Below are 20,119 nucleotides of genomic sequence, written 5' to 3'. Positions count from 1 at the left end.
GGGGGCGTTGGGGGAACCAAGCCCCCCAATGGACATGTGTAACATAAACTATTCCAGCACCCCTAAATTCACACCAATGTGCGCTATGCAGCAGAGCGAAATCCACTTACCCACCTTTTTTTTATAAATCTGAGGTATATGAGCTATAATAATATACTGTGGTTTGGAATGAATGCATTTAATTTAATGCATTCATGAACACGTTCAATTTATACACTAGGTATTAATTGCGATCGAGCATGCATATATTTTGCTAATGAAAGTAAAATATGCAAATTGAATGTGATAATGCATTGTCCGACTAAAAACATTAAATAGATGTTTGAGATTTTTATTTTTACGTAAGAAAAAAAAATATTATAAAATCAATGTATTAAATTAATAAGTTACATACATAGTTTACTGTATACGACAATCAAGGCATCAACCATAGGTTTCGTGAGTGGTGGTAGCTATTGATGAGTAGGTACATAATATTATTATCATTATGATAATCAGTATTAACGAAGTTACTATTTTTTGATTGGTTATTAAATTAGTTAATGAATAATCTTTCAAAATTTTTTTTAAATCACTTTTTTTTGTTTGGTCGAGTGTAGGCTTTTGAGTTAAAAAAGTAACATCATCACAATTATTAAAGTAACTTTTTATTTTAAAAATTATCACTGGTTTATCTAAGGTTGTCAATATATTAACTAAGTAATGACAATCAACAATACGAAATTATATAAAATCTTTATTTAAGCACCAATTAAGTAGTCAATTTTACCTTAAAATATAACAATGCATTTTCCAAATTACAACTCATTAAAAATAAAACATTTTTTTCAAATACAATTTTTTTGCTATTGCATAAACGTTAGGTACTGTCAGATAATCGTTAATAGGTTGCCTATTTATATGATTACGCTTAGGTTTTATCAATTTAAAATATATATATTATAGAATATAGAGTGATTTTTTAACTTTGCTACCAACGAGTAACTCAAATTACCTTTGAATCACTTACAATACAATTCAATTAAACTACCATCGAATTCTTTAAAAAGCAATTTCGTCACAGTAACTTTAAATTTTAGTTAAGTTACTCCCCAACACCGCATGATGATAGTATGTAGGATTTTAAATACATTTCATTAAGTATTGATACCTACGTGGCTACGTATAATAACGTTGTAGTATTTTTTTTTTTTTTTTTAATTTAATTTAGGAAGTACTTTTTTCACGAATGGTGATTGCGTAAATGCGTTAATTTCTTAATGAATTATTTTAGATTCTGAGTGGAACGATGAATGTATTGATTTTACAATGATGTGTGTTTTTTTTTTATTATTTTTTTTTTTTTTTTTGTGTCTGTCATCACCTTTTGGGACAGTAAAAGTGCTTGGATTTTCTTCAACAGTACCTAGTTGGTAATTTGGGGGGTCAAAAATAAAATGTTTCAAAAATTATCAATAACATTTTATTTGTTTGGTAAAAATGCGTAAAAATTTAATGCAAGGCTCCTGATATATTGTTACAATAGCATTTGTAAAATATTAAAAATACATAGGCACACATTTTTTTTATAAGCATTTGAAGTTGAAATTTTGACAAAATTTATCAAATTTATTGATTGATGAATAATTATTTTGTAGTTAAAAATTTATAAAATGTTCAACTTTTATATCTAAGGATTGAAAATTTAAAACAAGATTTCACGTAAATATTTAATTCTGTTACCAAAAATTCTAAGAAATACATAAGCACAGTTTATTTTTATAGTTATTTTAAGTTCAAATTTGGACGAAATTACATATTAAAAAACCTGGAATAACTATTTTAGTTATTTTGTTGTGATTGTATAATATTACTTGTGGGTACTTGAAACTTCTAAAGTATACTATTATATATCTATGATAGTACCTCGGTTTGTTGTTGATGTATTACGCGTTACCTAATGGATATTGTGATATGATTAATTTGGAATTTATTATTGATACCTATTATAGATCAATTTTTTTTAATACTATAGATAAGTATACCTATAATAGGTATATCTAATACCTAGACTGACAAACCGTCTCCGCTCAGAATCGTTTTTCTTATACAGTGATATTATATCATTGAATTCAAATTTAATACTATCCATTATACAGTGACCCACTTGTAACCTACTGTACAGCAGAGCGACATCCACTTACCCACCTTTTTTTGAAATAAAAATGATTTTTTTTTTTTAATGCAAATTCATTTGTTTTTTAAACGGACGTTCCATGCCCTGCACATAGGTTATGCAATTCAATAACATTACAATTTTATATTTGACAGTTGATTACTATAAAATGTTAGACCGTTCGTAAACTGTGCAGCGTATAATAGTCGTGTGGCATTGATTTTTTTTACACAGAGCCATATTAGGTCGAATGTCTACAAAAAAAATAGTAAACAGACCGTCTGCACGAGCCGGAAAATCGCTCGATTTATTATTTTTCTACTCGTTTGGACTCGGGATGACTTTGAAATATTATATAGACGCCTAATGCACGTATCAAAGACGTTTACCGATCTATCACCATCGAAATAACAATGTGATAGTAATATTATGTCGAACCATATTTGGTGCGGGAAAAAAAAACGAGAAAATACGAGAAAAAAAATCGTGTAAAATTACGTCAATTCGAATCGTGTTTTTTGTACTGTCATGAGGTGTTTTTAACGAAATGCAAATAGAGTGATCCGTATACTATTATCATAATTAATAATATTAATATTATGTAAACAAGTTAGGAAAGCTCATTCTCTCAGCGTGCTGAATTCACGGTTTTAAACGTAGTTAAATTTTTAATACACTACTTAATACTACTTAATAATCCCATATTATACAATTTATAAAGAATATATTATATTTTATCAATCACAACACTTTGTATACTGTTAATTAACGTACGGACGGACGGACACAGCGGTGTGACGGACACATAAGGTGTTCTATGATTTCAAGACTTGTAAAAAAAAAATCCGTGTTGAAAAACACGTCAAAAAACGAAAACACGATTTTTTTAGATCCCACGACTAGTTTTAAGTTATTCGAGCGTAGTCGTGTCATATTTCTTTAAGATAAATAACATACCAGGTATGACAATTATATAAGCCAGTTGACCAGTGCTTCACAAACTTTTTTGCTCGGGAACCCTTATGTAGTTACGTTCTTAACAAATTTATACGACGCACCTAAGATTAGGAATGCTCAAAAAATACACATAACTCATGAACAATGATGCATGAATGATTTGCTTATTAATTTGGTTCTTTATAATATAATCATAAACGATAAAAGTAATATGACCTTCACCCGACTCTCACCTTATAATATAGCTTACGACTACGAAACATAATCATTAGCGGGTTATTGGGTATTAAATTAAAAACATAAACACGATAAACCAAATATTATTTTATTTAAATTCAATTCAGATATTATGTTCACGGGGTCCTTAAATTACTCTCGCGGACCACAGTTTGAGAACCACTGATATAAATAATACTGATGACGTGAATATTTTCGATTAAAATTTGGATTTATTATAGACGTTTACCGATCTGTTACCGAAATAATAATAATAATAATAATATTCAATCGAACCAAATCTTCGACATCGGGGGAAAAAAATTAAAAACTATGGGGAAAAATAATATTTACGTTAAACAATTACGTTAATTTTAATCTTATTTTTTTTTTTCTTCATGCGTAGTTTTTAACACAAATAAAATAGATTGATTCTTATACCAAAAATAATGTAATATTAATATTATAAAAACGATTTAGCCGTTTTCCTCCGGCCGGCGTCTCGTCTACTGTAAAACTTGTGAAAAATCGTGTTCGAAGAATTTGACAAATACAAAAACACGATCCTAAGACTAGTTTTACGTTATATGCATAGTCGTAATATTTTGTTCTAAGATAAATTACAGAACGCGAATGACAATTTTTCAACATCAACATAATGCCTATACATATAACTAGCTATGCGTATACTATGTATAAGCTTACTGATGAGATTTAAGTTTTCGTTTAAAATTCGGATTTCTTTAAGATGTTTACCGAACTGATACCGAAATAACATTAATAATATTATGTCAAACCCGGTTACCCGACTGTAGGAAAAAAACCAAAAATTATGAGAATGAAAAAGATGGATTCAAAATAATATCGTTTAAAATAAAACTATTTGTATACCTACCGAAAATAATATTAATTTAAAATCGATTTTATGCATTTCATTTAGACGTTTTATAATTTGGTCGTCGACTGCAGCAAGACTTGTAAAAAACCATGCCCGAAAAATACGACAAAAATATTTTTTTAGATTCCAAGACTAATCTTATAACACGTTACACACCTGTAGTTGTGCAGCGTACAATACACTTCAGACGTATTTCTGTTCCAAGATTAATAATTACAGAACACAAATGACAATTTTCTAAATTTGCGTATATTAAGTAGATATACATCTAAACTTACCCCAAACACAAGCTTTGCTTTTTCGGGAGGTTTCATAATATATTGTATTATTTATTTATTATTGTAATCTGTTATGACAAATAATATATTATTATTATTAAGTAAACTTGCTGATGAGATAATTTTCGATTAAAATTCGGATATCCATCTAAACCTGTTCCGTGCATTATGTTAGACAAGAACCATGATAATTATATTATTATTCTAATATGTTAATACGGGCTTTGTATATAATATCATGATATTGTATGGTTTCACAGTAATATCGTCGATCGCCGAGCCCGTACTCGGATGGATAGATAACGTTAATGGACCGATCGGCCTCATGTTGGCGTACGGTAAAGGCATAACGCAGGTCACGCTGGCTCATAAAGATTCCACCCCGGACTTTATGGCCGTCGACGTGTCAATTAAGGCGATGATCGTGGCAGCTTATCACCGTGGGATACACAAGTATGTTTTTGTCGATTGAGTCATAATAATAATAATAATAATAATATTAACGATAACATGTTAAACCTAAAATGTCGAACAGTCGCAGGATACCGCGAACCGAGGCGTGGTTGCCCGGATGGTTGTTGCTGCTGCCGCTGATATACAGTGAACTGCGCCGATAATTTCATTCATAATCATTTTTCGAATACATGAACTTATGAATTTCGGGCAGTTGACTCACACTCGTACAATTCTCTGCATTTAGCCGTGTTAAATGCTATTGTCTCAGTCAACGTGAAGTACACAGTTTGAGTGGTTAATTTGATCTAAATGTATATATTTGTAAATAATATACAAAAATACTCTAAACAAATAAAAATCCCCAAAAATCAAAAAACATTATAATATGATGTTGGCACAAAGCCACCAACAATATAAAATACCTACTGAAATGACGCCGCTGTCATGAGTACTAATCCATTCGTTTTTTATTTTTTTAAATAGTATATAATATAGGTAAATTTCAAAATCTTAAAAAAAAAACATTGTTCTCGCTTCGATCCGAAAAACTATAGTACCTAATATAAACATTTTGTGATTTCATTCCACGAACATACTTTTATATATTTATATTCTAATTAAAGTTTATAAATATAATAAGCAAAACAAATTTAAAATTATGTCGAAAAAATCTATAATGTTATATAGTAAATATGAAACTACGTGCTATTGTGTGCCTTATTAAAACAAAAAGTTAATCTTTATAATTACTTTTTTTAATTATTTCTGTAAACAAAATGAACAGAATCCAATTTTAAAAGTTCAACAACTGATAAGTTTTTTACTTAAATTATCTATTACAAACAAACTAAAACAATGATAAATACTAATAAAATATTAAATCATTAATAATATTGGTATAGTCAGCTATAATGTGGAATAATATAAAAATATATGTTGGCTAACCACCGTCGCAATTTTACTATTATAATATTATGCATTTATGTACCTTACACAAGTCGACCAGTTGCGAAAGGTAATGCCCCTGCAGTGAGTACATTTCACAAAATCAATATTTTTCCAAAGCTTTGCATTGTTAAGTCTCCGGCGAGAGTAAAGTTTCCACGACGTGAAGGGGTTTGTAAGCCACAAATATGAGTGGACTGTGGTGGTTTTCTAGTTTAGGAAAAACCGTATGATAAACAGTATGCAGCTACATACATCTCGACGATCGATTTAATGTCAAACGACAGAATTTGAATAAGATAAACAGCTTATAAGACATACGCAGTAAAGAAATAATATTAAATATTATTATTTATGACTGATTACGATTTTTTATTTTTTTTTTTATTACAATTTCTATTTTTATAAATGTTTTACTAAATCAGCTTATATATAGTTCTAAATGTTTTAAGAATTGTATCACCTAACTCATTGGTGACTTCTGCTTGGGGCCCTGGGATTTCGTAAAGGTGCTCTGGTAAATTATTTTATTTTATTTCGTTTTTATAACTACGATAATCTCATAAAATGTGTATTATGGTGATTAAGGTTTCACATTTGGTGCATGTTGGGGAGGAGGGGTCTTCTTTGGCCATTAATAAACTGTTTGTTGTGTTTGTATGGCCCATCTTAGCCTGTTTTATACGTATTCGTCTTTTCTATTTGACTGTTTTTGGATCACTAGACAGTTCTTTTTTTCCGCTAAGTTTTTGATTCTGTTTATTTTTCTTCATATTTTATCTCATTCTAATGTGCAGATATTATTTGTCTTTTGATGTCAATGAATGGTGTATTTTTTCCTAACGATTTATTTTAAAAGAAAGTGATGGCGCGATATTATGATTTAATTTTATTTCAACCTTACTATTATGTTAATCCCAAGCGAAGTTTCACAAATAGCTGACGGCTTCTTAACTACGTAACAAATTTATATTTTTCTTCCTCATTTATCATAAATTATAATTACTCTTAATGCACGCGACGTGTATACGATATTTTTATTAAAATTTAAAAAAATTTTAATAAAGTTACAGTCGCGAAATATGCCCTAATATTATTATCTTAACTACGTTTTTGTTCATTTAAAACAATGAACACTTATTATTTCAAAAATTATTATGGATTTTGAAAATATTTGTCCACATAATATATTAGGGTCATTAAATACGAAATTGTACTCAATTTTTTATTCTAATTACTTTTTTTAACGACAACGTTCGTTTATAATTCTTTATTTCAAAACACAATAGGTATAATAATCTTAGAAATACCTACATCGATGCATAAAAATCAAATTTTGGACAGGTAATTCATCTGTTATAAGTATTTAATGTTTAGATGAACGAAGTGAAACCTGCCCCGCAAAATGTATAGGCCCACTTCTTCTATCATTAAAACTTTAAACACATACTTATAACTAATAAATTACTAGTTTAAAATTTGATTTTTACTGGTCGAAATTCTCTGAGTAATATTTGGAATATACAAATATAAATGTATGCAGTGTGTAGCAGAAATACCTGACAATATGATGAAAAATGAAAAATGTATAGGTATAATTTATAAAACTTATGAAACATATTAAATGTATGAAAAAATGATGATAGTTAAAATATTATATTTTCAAAACATTTAATAAAATTTATAATTTTTGTTTTTAGTATTTAAAAATGAACATTAGAGATAAAATAAATATAAAACATTTTATACAGTATTTTTAACGCAAGTGTCTATAAATGAATACAACAAAAAAAATTAAATATTGATTAGAACAAAAGTTACCAATTTGTCAGGTCTTTGTATTGTCATTCAAAAAAGTAAGAAAGTTAAGAATTATAATAATAAAAAATAGTGAAAAATACATTTTTCCCAAACATTTTGTTATGTATCTTTTTAAAATTATAAAAAGACATATTTTCAAAAACATTTATGTTTTCTGAAATAATAAGTGTCTTGGGTTAAAGTTAAATGGATCAAATCGTATAATCCCTTGCAACTGGTCGACTCACACAAAATGGGCAAGTACCTACATCACACATTTTGAACTTTTACTATATAGTTCAACATCTGTAAATCTTAGTATACAAAAGCATAATAATGTCTTTAAGCCTAAAATTATCTTAAAAACAATTAGCGTTTTGAAGAGGAATAATTATATTAATAAGTTAAACTGTGGGAACAAAGATAAATTTTAATACACAGTGTTTGTTACTGGCTTCTTACAAAATATAATAATCGTACTTTTACTTCTATAGGTAAGTATACAGAGTGATTCTTTTAAAGGTAAACACTCATTTTATCGAGAACTGTATTAACCAAAAAATTGAAAATATTTGTATCACTATTTTAATATAGTCATAAGTTTATGAAGAACTTTTTTCAAAAATAAAATATTTTTTCCTATTATTTTATCGTTATAAATTCTTATGTTTTTAATCAGCTGATTTGATTTTTGAATAAACTATTGCTTTCATTTTTAATTTCAAATTCCAAAGCAGAAAAAAAACAAGAAAATCTAAATTATTGCTGTATAATATAGAAGGTGTTGAGTTTTGAGTGTTCTTCGTCATTAACTAAATAGGTAGGTCACTGCAATGATGAAAGAGTTGAATTTCAATTCAATCATAAATCATTGCATATGAAAAACGAATACGGTTCTTTATTTTATAAGAATATTTTATAACTATTTATCCATATACCAAAAAAAGTAATTTATTTTTCGATTATGTACCTCATATGGCATTTGATTTGCTCCAAAACGTTAGGACAAATACAAAAACAAATTTCGCATTATTGTAAAACCAATAAAAGATTCATTGCTCTGCTCAAAATTTAAAATCGAATTTCAAACGAGTTGTTGATAATAATTATAACTTTATAAGTATTTACATTTTAAAGTTTTGATGAGAGGAGAAATAGAGTTAGGTAGGTACTTATATCTAAGTATTTAAAGTTTGGATGAACGGACTAGAGTGACTGTACTGGAAACTATTGGTCCACTACACTGCTCATCAAAACTTTAAAATGTAAATACTTATATAGTTGTAACTAATTAACAACTCGTTTGAAATTCGATTTGAATACATTGAGATTCTTTATTAACATTATTCTGCTTTAATAAAATCGTATTTTGTCATTCAAAATGGTAATTTATGTTATGATAATTGATAAGCTGATGAGTGGAGTATTGCAGAGGTAGATAACCTGCAAAATAGCAGTCCAATTCTTTGCTCATCAATACTCTAAATACTAGTTAATAGTTACAGTGAAACCTCTAAATACCGGACATTTTCGATCACTGAAATTTTATCTGTTATTCAGAGGGTTCAGTTTATATAGAAAGTCTTTAATTTGTTTTCAAAAAAACGTCCGCCGTTTGGAGGTGTCCGCTAGAGGAGATCTTACTGTAGAATTACTATAACTATAGTGGTACTTACCTAATTGTTTGAAATTAAATTATTCAAATATTGATATTTGAAATTCACAGAAAAATATTTTGCTTCGGTAAATTAAATAAAAACCGTACGATAGCATTAAAAATAGTAAAAAACTTTCGTCGTGACATACAATATATTGTTAAAAGAATATATTTCTAAAAACCTTAATATATTTCAGGTATTTACTTTAAAGCAATCATCTTTTTACCAGTGGTTTAATTGTTTTTGTTTTATCATACCATAATAGATATTACTTATCTCTGTTTTTAATTTTATTATTATGATCTTGTGAATTTAGCTCGTCGTCGGATAACCCACTGACGGTGTACAACTCATCGTCGGTTAAGAAGTCGATTACCAACGGTCAAATTATGCAAATAGCAGTAAAGTATTTTATGTTGCATCCGTTTGATGAGATTTTATGGAGGCCGAGAATGTTAATTACGGGTTCAAAACGGCTTTTTTACTATCTCACCATTATCCAACAACTTTTGCCGGCTATGCTCCTCGATTTCGTACTGAAGATTATCAGACAACCACAAACCATGTGAGTCACACATTTATTTGAAATGTTTTCAATTCAATCACATTTCAAAACATTTGTTAAAAAAATGAAACAGTTGATTGCCATACTTCGAATTTATTTTAAGACTGTCAATCGATATAATTGTTTCGCTATTTAAATAATAAATTATAGAAAATTTTTTTATGTATTAGATGGAAATAGTACATTGGTACCTATGTGACAAACACATACAGAAAATAAAAAAAAGTCTGTAATAGCTTATACATTTAATAATTGTTACCTATATGAAATATTATTATAAGTGCTTACACAATAGCTTACAATACTTTGTGTTATTAACAATCAACGACTACGACTGCGGTGTGACAATTATTACTATCTTACTAATAATGTTTTTTTAGGTTAATTTTTCTGATACAATTTTTTGAATTTACATAATATTATAGATATCATTAGATAATAATACCATTTTTAAAATAGGTAGTTGTAAATAATTTTTAGTATTTTTTAAATAATTTCGAAACTTTTATTTAAAACTGTTTTTACGTTTTTGATTTTCTAGATCGGTAGGTATTTGTTTGGACTTTTTTTTCCCTTTTAATTACTTGATTCGATGATTATTTTTAAAGAAACTCGATACATTTATACATTTTTAATCGTGATATTTTAATGTGTTTTTGGAATTTTTATTTTATACTGAATTTTTTTTGAGATTTGAAATGTATTTTTAATGTCTTTTTTAGTGCGCTTATTAAACTTACAGCTCTATAATAAAAAATGATAAAGTCCGAATGGCATATTATTATATTATTAAAATGTATTGTTGGTCGTCTGCGTATAAAACCCATGATTTACTAATTTTAATCTTTATATTAACAGTATAATTATTATTATAATATGGTCAATATTGATATTGTAATTTATGGGCTCATACTGCGTCGTTGGAATATCCATGTGTCGTTAAAGGCCAGGAATTCAAAAATGAAAAATAATAAAATTACCATAACTTAAACAGTTCGAAATAATTAATACGAATGTCACGAACGGTAGTAACAGTTAGGTACCTACGTGAAGTTATAGTTCAAACGACCAATATTATTATGCACGTAATAAACAAACACGTCATATTATAATATTACAATAGTTGATAGAAGTAATTATTTTAGACACACCTACCCTATTTTCTCTGGCTAGTGTTAATGTGTTTTTAATTTATTTTTTATGTGTCTGGCTATGTTATACATAACCATTTTCTCGATCACATTGACATTTGATAGACAACTATTATACCCATTACAGCTATTATCAGCTAGTCTGAAATAAAACATTTTATTATTTTTTTCTCCAAACATATCCCATCAAGAATTATTGTGATTAATAAACGACACCCAATAACGATAAACTCTGTGTTTGTGATTTTAAAGCTTTATCATAATCCATAATATATCAAATATATCTATGGCCAGCGCATATCCAGGATTTTTTTATGTAGATTTTAAATTGTATATTTAAACATAACTTGTAGAGGGGGGGCTTCACACACTTAATTGTAATTATCAACCTTTATATAAATATAATATCGAATATTAAATAGAAAACTGAAGCATATGAAAAATATAATATTTGCATAAATACCCCCTCCCCCGCGAAGCTCTATCTCTAATGTTGATAAATTTTGTACAAATTTAAACTACAAACTTTTTTTTCAAGCATTTTTTTAGTAAAAAAAAAAAACATTTTTATCAACATCAAATAATTTGTAGCGAAAAAAACTAATCTTATAATAGCTACCAGCTAGTCTGAAAACATTTAAAATATTTCTTTAGTCATTAATCTTTATAATATTAATATAGCATCAAGTATGAAATATAATTATGTGAGAACATATTATTATTATCTTAGAGAAATCTGAAGCATAGGTATCAATATATCATAAATATATTTTTTCGATTGCATAAATATACGATTGAAGGGGGAAGGTCAATACCCAAAACACCCCTCAGGCTACATCAGTGCATCACTGATCTATATTATGGTATATAATATTTTATGACAATGCAGGTAGTATTCAGAGAACAGTTAACTTTAAATTTCTCAAACTAATTTTGAGGCCCTCCTCATCTAAATAATGGCTCGATCTAAATGGATACGACATTTTTAGACTACTTACCTATTAGGTACAGTTAGATATTTATTTATATGTTGTAATATCTGTACTACATTTCTAAGCTTTTGTAGAACAAAAATCTAATAAAAATCGAAAATGTCTAATGCCTAAAAACGGGATAGATAAGCTAGCTTTACCAGGTAGTTCAAAAATAGAAAATAATATTTTGAGAATTATAATATTACGTCAATATAATATTGGAGAACGCTTGCCCGATTGAATCATAGAATAAAATTGGTCATTGTTGCGCCTATATAAAAATTGAATATAAAATATATTAAACACCAAGCCGTATACAATGAAACCATAAGAATAAAATATACTCAAACTGTTTTTCCGTAGCCGACTTAAATTTAATTATAAATTTCCTATGATTTTAGGTTCCTAAACATGTTTAGAGCCCCTTATATCCCCGCCAGTACGTTTGTCAATTACCATTACATAGTTACGATTGTTGACATTTGGTTATTTATTTATTGTCCGTATAGATACGCTGTACAATGTACATAAATTGTATAGTAATTAATTATAATATTTTATTGCGTTATATTGAAATACGTTTAGAAACAACGAATTCAGCACAGTACGCTTTCCTAACTTGTTTTATACTATTTCGTATTAACAAGTAACTTATATCAACACAATAATTATTATCTAAAATAAAATATCATGTTAAATGTTTGAAAGTATGGACAAAACGTCTAAATATTGATAGTTGTTTTTAAATGTAAAGCGAAAAAACTAGTGCCTTGATTTTGCAGTATAGGCATTTCAAAGTACTTAAATGTCAACAGCAGAGTATTTAATGTCTATTTAGGGATCTCTGTTACAAGTTCTCAGTTTTTTTATTTAATGGACAAACTATTATTAAATAACAATGCACTGAACGTAGGTTTACAACGCAAGTTATACTTAACGTTTAAACTTTTATACTTTTTAAAGTGTTTGTAAGAACGCAATTTTCGTTTCTTTGTTGCTTGGCTTAGGTAGAAAATATAATGACAACAGTATGGTTGTCATCGATATTGACTATTAAATTAAAAAATATAATCATTAAGGGGCCTACTAATGTGTACTTTTAATAAGGGGCAATATTTTATCAACATGAAATGTCCTCACCAACGCTTGTGGCAATAGTGTTAGTTGTAAATGACGATTAGTGTGAGTGTGATTATGTACGCGGGTACTTGGCCATCAACGCACCCACTGCACAGACGCACAATATATGTCAACAGCAGAACAAAAATGAAAAGCAGGATTTTTTGGAATTTACAGCAAAAATTCTCAAGCCTCGTAAAATGGTCTGACTAAATACATTTTTTTTTTTTGTTAGTAAGAGGGTGGTTTTTTAAAGGGCGCATTGGACTTTGATTTTTGATTTCGTTGCTTAAAAAAAAGCTTCTGAAAATTGACCATATTTATATTTTAAAATCATTTTACGTATATAGTTTGGAAATAAAATTCAAGTCAAATTTACCCTGTAAGTCGTAAGAATTGTTTCTCTTGCAAAAAACAAAAAAATGTTTCGTAATCGGACCACTTTACGAGGTGTGAGAGTTTTTTCTGTTAACCCTGTTGCAAAAAAAACAGGTCACGTGAAGACTCTATGAAAATGTAGTAATTATTAAATATTATCTGTAAAAAAGGAACCACATTGAATTACTTATTGATTACTTTTCACTTTTTATGGATATAACAGTTCTTAGGGTCATTCTCAACTTATAGTTGTAGTTGTCGGTGCTCAAATAAAAAAATAAAACACTGGTGGTCTAAGTAAAAGTTCACTAGTTTGCCGCTTTCAAGCAAAGAAAAAAGTTTTCCGTCCCTTAATAACTATCTTAGTTTTTTTTTCTTAAACAAAAAAACAACAAGAGGAAATGTATTGTTATAATATTTGTTTATTTGAACATTTATAAAACGTTATACTGGCTATTTTATAAAACATCAAACATAAATAATTAAATAGGACCTTACTTTTTTAAAACAGTTTCTGGCGATTTGAAAAATCGTTTACGTTATGTAGTGACAGTGTTGTAAATTTAATTAGTAAATGTATTTAAAAACTTTTAAAATTAAGTATTTGGAAAGTATTTAATATAATGTGTTGGACTAAAATTATTTATTTGAAAATCAACTACTTTTTAAAATTATTATTCAAATCTCAGATTATTTTTTGATAATCATTAAATTATTTTTGAATATAAATTCAAATCAAATTATTAATCATTTATTATTTATTTTATATTTCATTAATAGCTAATCATTTATATTTCATACCATTTTCAAACACTGATCATCAAATTGTATACTCGTTTTCAGCAACTTGGTAAATTTGCAACGAAAAATATATATAGCGACAATGGCGTTGTCGAATTTCACTTTGCAGACATGGACGTTCAAAAACACAAATTTCTTAAGTCTGCTCACACACATCCCGGAAGATGAAAAAGACGATTTCGATTTCGACTTCAACGATGTAAATGTAGAAGATACGTTTATAACTTGCCTTACTGGAGCGCAAAAATATTTGTTCAATACCAATCCCAACAAAATAAAGCAAGCGAGGAAGAAAATGAAAAAGTCAGTTTCAGTTGCAAGATATTATGTTCATACAATAATTACTGTAAAATAATAACCTAAAATTCGTGTTTTTTCAGATTGGTTTGGATTGACAGAATTTGGATAACACTGTTATTTGTTTGTATTGCGTATTGCTTATATTCAATCATATCCTCGAGAATTTGAATATTAAAGTATTTAATACGATATTGAAAATATACTTTTAAGTCATGATATTATTATCATATAGTCTGTTGTGTAATAAGATATTTATAAAAACATTAAAAAAATGTACACGATGACTGCCATGATATAATAAATTGTGCAAATAAATATACATCGTCAAGATTAATTTAAAATAATCACATTTTGTGTTTATTTTTTTTTTAACGATAGTGAGTTCTGTGATTGAACAGTCAACTTTTAAAAATGGATATTTCAAATAAATGACTAATGCACTAGAAATATTTCGCTCTCAGTCTGGAATGAAAATCCCTTGCAGTCTTGAACTGAATTAAAACGTCATATTGAGTCATAACTATATTTTTGGTCAGTTTATCTGCAGCGGCCAGCAAAACGTTGAGTACCTACGTTTTCTTAGACTTTTATTGTCATTTTTGGCAAAAGCTTTACTCAGTGTCACCACATAATACATACTAAAGTGATTCAATGATCCATGTCTCATCTCAATTGGAATTTGGTACTTTGTTCTGGATAATAAATTAGCTTAGCGATTGAAATAATAATAATATGTATAATACCCGGGTGATTATAATATTGTATTATTTATTTATTTATTTATTTATTTATTTATTTATACTTTTTTGAATGACAACATACAGTTTTAATCTCATCTTTGAAAGTAGAATATTAGCATTTCAATACATAAAAATCAATTTTAGGAAAATTTGTTTATGTATTATAACTTATAATAGTATTTGAAGTGTTAATGAACAGGGTGGAATGGTACACGGTTACACTGTAAAATGTTGGTCCTCTACTCCACTCATTTAAACTATAAATATTTATAAGTAACTACCTAACTCTTAAACTTATCTTGTCCTAAATTCAATTAAAACGTTGTTTCGTAACGACTTGAGAGATGAGACCATGTAAAATAAATATTTTCAAAAACATTTATACTTTTCGAAATTATGGTAATAAATTATTATTGTATAAATGTATAATATACAACCATACAAATATTCGCGATCACTAATCAGCTCTATCTGGTCGTACATTTTATGGATTTAATACGTATTAGTACATTAATTAGTACCTAGCGCAACCAAGGAGGTTGGCTCCGGACCACTCCTTATTGACGATTGAATAAATGTAAACAATTAGGTTTAATTTGAATATTATTTTTGAATATTTTATTATATATAAATTGTAATACGACGAAGAATAATAATATATCTATTGAAATCAAACTTCCTAGAAGTATTTTTATATGAATATAAAAATACTACACAAATGTGACATTTCGAAGGAAAATCTTGAGGACTATTACATAATTAGGTTTTTATTCCATTTACTTATTCTATTGTGCTTCAACAACTATTCGATAGTTTATGATAGTTATGTGGATTTGAATATCACATTTAAAAATATTGATTAGTTCTATTTTTTATAAACTTAGTATTTAGTTGTGATACCTATAGGATAAGGATGAGTCATGTTTGATACCCTTAGACCAGTGGTTCTTAATCGGTGTTCCGTTAACTTAGAGAAAGTGTTTTGACTAAATTTGAAAACCAGTGAAAAAATAAAAACATTTATAAAAAAGAATAATTTTCGGTCTCGTCATCTGTACTTGTGCCTACCCTACAATTATTTTATTTTCTATTGAGTGATATGTAAGCTGTTGTCCTATATGTAAGTATGTTTTTATTTTGCGGCTGTAATCCGCAAAAATCTTAGAAAATTATAAGTGTTCCGTGATTTAAGAACCACTGCCTTAGGCAAATCATGGTTCAATGGTTGTGCCACTGACACGAATACATGTCACATGTGGGATACACTTGGCCAAATTTTCCAAGTCTCGGAACACCTGCAGATACCTACTGCACAAGTATACCAACACAGCTTGCAACTTTTCCCTGTATATTTTTCACTTTTGATTCAGTTTTTTGTTCAACAAAAATCCAATTTGGAAATCAAAAAACTACAAAACATAAGTTAAAAACATACCACATTTCACTAAATATTCTGAAAAGTTGATTGAAACCTCAATAGACCTGCATATTTTAGAAACTATTTATTTTTTTGAGAAATACATTTTTATTTACACATTTATTTTTTTTCGCATACATTCATAACCCATTTTAAATTTTGAATCACTATTGTAATGCTGGAAATGTTAACTTAATGATAATGATGAGTTTATAAATAATGAATATATTTTGATATCCACGATCGTCTTTGAATGAAAATAGAAATGAAAATCGTCTGTGAATGTTTTAGGTTTACAAAGACACAACAATAATTATTAAACAATTTTAGCATAATCCGAACTTATTTAACAAAATCAAATTGGTTTGCGGTAATGGTGCAGAACTTCATGCTATTGGAACAACTTGTGGGTATATCAACTTTGATATCAGATCGCACAGACTAATAACCATTCCTGGTCCCTTCAGGTTTCAATTTTCATCTTCAATTATATTTGTTTAAAAATACCAACATCTATACCTATTATATTTGGTAGAGCACTAGACCGCACGCAATAAGTCTATACGCAATACATATGAAAATTGTCCCTGGATTTAAAAAATATTGGCCACACCTTCTCTAATATACGTAAAAAATTCTCAACCACGTTGGGTTTTTCGCAGGTAAAAGTGTGCAATCGCGAATTGCACCTCTGTTTTTAACAAATTACGATTTTCTAAAATTGTTTTTCTTTTAATATCGATAACCAAGGCTTTGACAGCCTTCGCGCATGATAATGTATCATTATTATTATGATTCTCTACAATATAATTATTGTGTAAACAATTATCGTTAACAATTATACGATAATGATGTTGTATTGCAGTCGTTGAGCAGTCTAACGAAATAAACACAGCTATAATACTTACCTGTACCTACTATATAAAACGTTACCGATACTGGCGATTCGATTACAAGGACATATTAATATTATTTTCAGCACTGATTTAATAAGGTTATTTTGGTTCGGGGTTTGGGTAAATCAATTTCGGTAAACTCTATTAACCCGGCGTGATCTGTGCGTTTATGTAGACAATCGCGGGTATTACATCGCTTTGGTATATACACTTCTGTAGGTAGATATTTTAGGTACTTTGTCTTTAATCGAATTCAAGGGTCCGCGAGTCATCCGCGGAGGCCAAGCTCAACCTCAGAATCAATCTTGCAGCAGATGGTCCCCCACGCGTATACAGAATTAACCGTTCTAATAGCGTTAGTAAATATAATGTGAGTTGTAGGTACCTGGTCAATGATCCGACAACGAATTCCGTTCGAAAATTAAATTCAGTAACAAATCGCAACATTTAGCCGAGTCCGTTAAATTTTTATTAAGTTATAGGTAAAACATATTATTATTACAACGATATAATATTATAGTGGTATAGTTACTCGAATACGTTTTGTTATTTTTAACATATTAATTAATTATAATTTTTCAATGCGGCGACCGACGTGTTAATTTAAACCAATTTTGCTGCTGCTGCTATAGCCTATAAGAAGAGTAAATAGCTTATTTACTCTTCTTGCCGCCACCCGGCTTACACCACAAACAACGCAGCGATATTTGAATAAACATGATAGAATAATAATTAAAAATCTAAAAATATTCATCGAACTATATAGATTATTGATATACTAATGGCTATCTATAACCAATAATACTAACTGGAATTGTCTGTTTTTGCGTTTTGAGTCATTATACAGGTAAGCCTTTAAAATTTTATGAAATATATAATATATGTAAAATATAAAAATTTAAAAAAATTGTGTATCATGTTATCTAAAAGTTATCAGTCATAATCATACAACTAAAGAACATTTTTAAAAGTTGGTTTATTGTATTAAGTACTAATAACTAATAGTTAGTAAATAATATCCAACAGGGACTCAGTTGTTAAGCGATAAGTTAACCGATAATATAATACTATTTATACGTTATATCTAATGGCTAATATAATATAACCATTAATATAGTCATTCGTAAACCTTGGTTGATATGTCATTATACATTTTTTCTGTGGGTAACCAATAATTATTACTATTAATATATGTATAATACCTAATATGTTTAAGAGAAAAAAATATATTTTTCATAATTTCATTAAATTTGTCATAAACAGTGAAACATTCAATTTTGATAATTGTCAAGACAAATATTTAAAATTCAAAGCCCTAACATTTATTATATTGTAATATCAACGGTTTAGTATCATGGCTCTACAGTCGTGATAATTTTTAGAAATCCATTCTTATTCAAGTTATTCTCGTGAAAACACTGTGAGACAATCCGTACAAATGTATTATTTGTATTAAGTTAAAATTTTTTAAATTGATGTTTCATTATCTATACTGAGTGATTTTTAAGCAAGTTCGCTCCATTTTTAATTTTTCTCATTTTCAAGTGATATTATTCGTATAATCCTGGATTTGAATATAAAAGTCAATATTAATTATCTATTAAAATTGTTATAAATATGTATATACGTATATATTATAATATAATATAACAATAATAATATAATATAATTACTTATAGTTTATACAATATCAATAAATTGATTTATGGTAGTTAAATATTGTTAAACGTTATGTTGGGAATTTAGTGTTTTTTTATTATTTACAATTTTATAACACTATATAGTCTATATGTATTTAATAACACCACTTACTGATCATTGGAGATCTGATTTGTATGCACTAAAATTTAACAAAATATGCCATATACAATATGCAGTCAAAGTCGTGAAAATATTCAATAAATATGTAAGAAAAAATAATTTTAATTGTGTTATATGGTAAAACAATGCAAAATAATAATGCAAGATAATAATTATTACACGTTTATAAATGTATGAGTTATTAAAATAACTTTTTTATTATTTTTTTTACAAGAAATTTACAATCTGTTCTTAACTAGAACAATAAGCAAATGTGCATAGGGTACTTACCTACATATGAATTTTTCGATGGAAGAAACCACCCATTGGTGATACTACCTATTTTGTGTTCTTAAGTTTTAAGTTAAGCTAATTTTAATTTTTAGACAGAAGGTCTCGACATCATCTTCGCTTAAGCCGTCTAGGTGGATTACCTGGAATGGACAAGGTAGATAGTTTTTAAATTAGAGGATTAGGATGAAGAGGTAGTTGTGTTGGTGTGAAATCTTTTGTAGTAGCATTTAGCTTCGTCAAGTACTGTTGTTATTCTTAGATCATTATGAAGCGTAAGATTGGATACAAAGGGAAGGGCATTTGTGATTTTTCTTAGGGCAA

At 28.0% G+C, this 20,119-nt stretch overlaps 1 protein-coding gene across 1 annotated transcript in view; it reads left to right on the top strand.

Annotated features, from left to right (window-relative positions):
- LOC100167005 (fatty acyl-CoA reductase 1) overlaps window positions 1-14,995 on the top strand; it is a 50,486-nt gene extending 35,491 nt beyond the window's left edge. Inside the window, exons 6-9 of the mRNA XM_029487649.1 lie at window positions 4,765-4,957; window positions 9,680-9,928; window positions 14,394-14,654; window positions 14,732-14,995. Of these exons, the coding sequence (XP_029343509.1) occupies window positions 4,765-4,957; window positions 9,680-9,928; window positions 14,394-14,654; window positions 14,732-14,819 (791 nt within the window). The 3' untranslated portion in view covers window positions 14,820-14,995. The remainder of the gene's footprint in view (window positions 1-4,764; window positions 4,958-9,679; window positions 9,929-14,393; window positions 14,655-14,731) is intronic.
- The last annotated feature ends 5,124 nt before the right edge of the window (window positions 14,996-20,119 follow it).

Source organism: Acyrthosiphon pisum, chromosome X (genome assembly GCF_005508785.2).
Source record: "Acyrthosiphon pisum isolate AL4f chromosome X, pea_aphid_22Mar2018_4r6ur, whole genome shotgun sequence".
NCBI classification, from domain to species: Eukaryota; Metazoa; Arthropoda; class Insecta; order Hemiptera; family Aphididae; genus Acyrthosiphon; species Acyrthosiphon pisum.
This window is presented reverse-complemented; position numbering and strand designations above follow the sequence as displayed.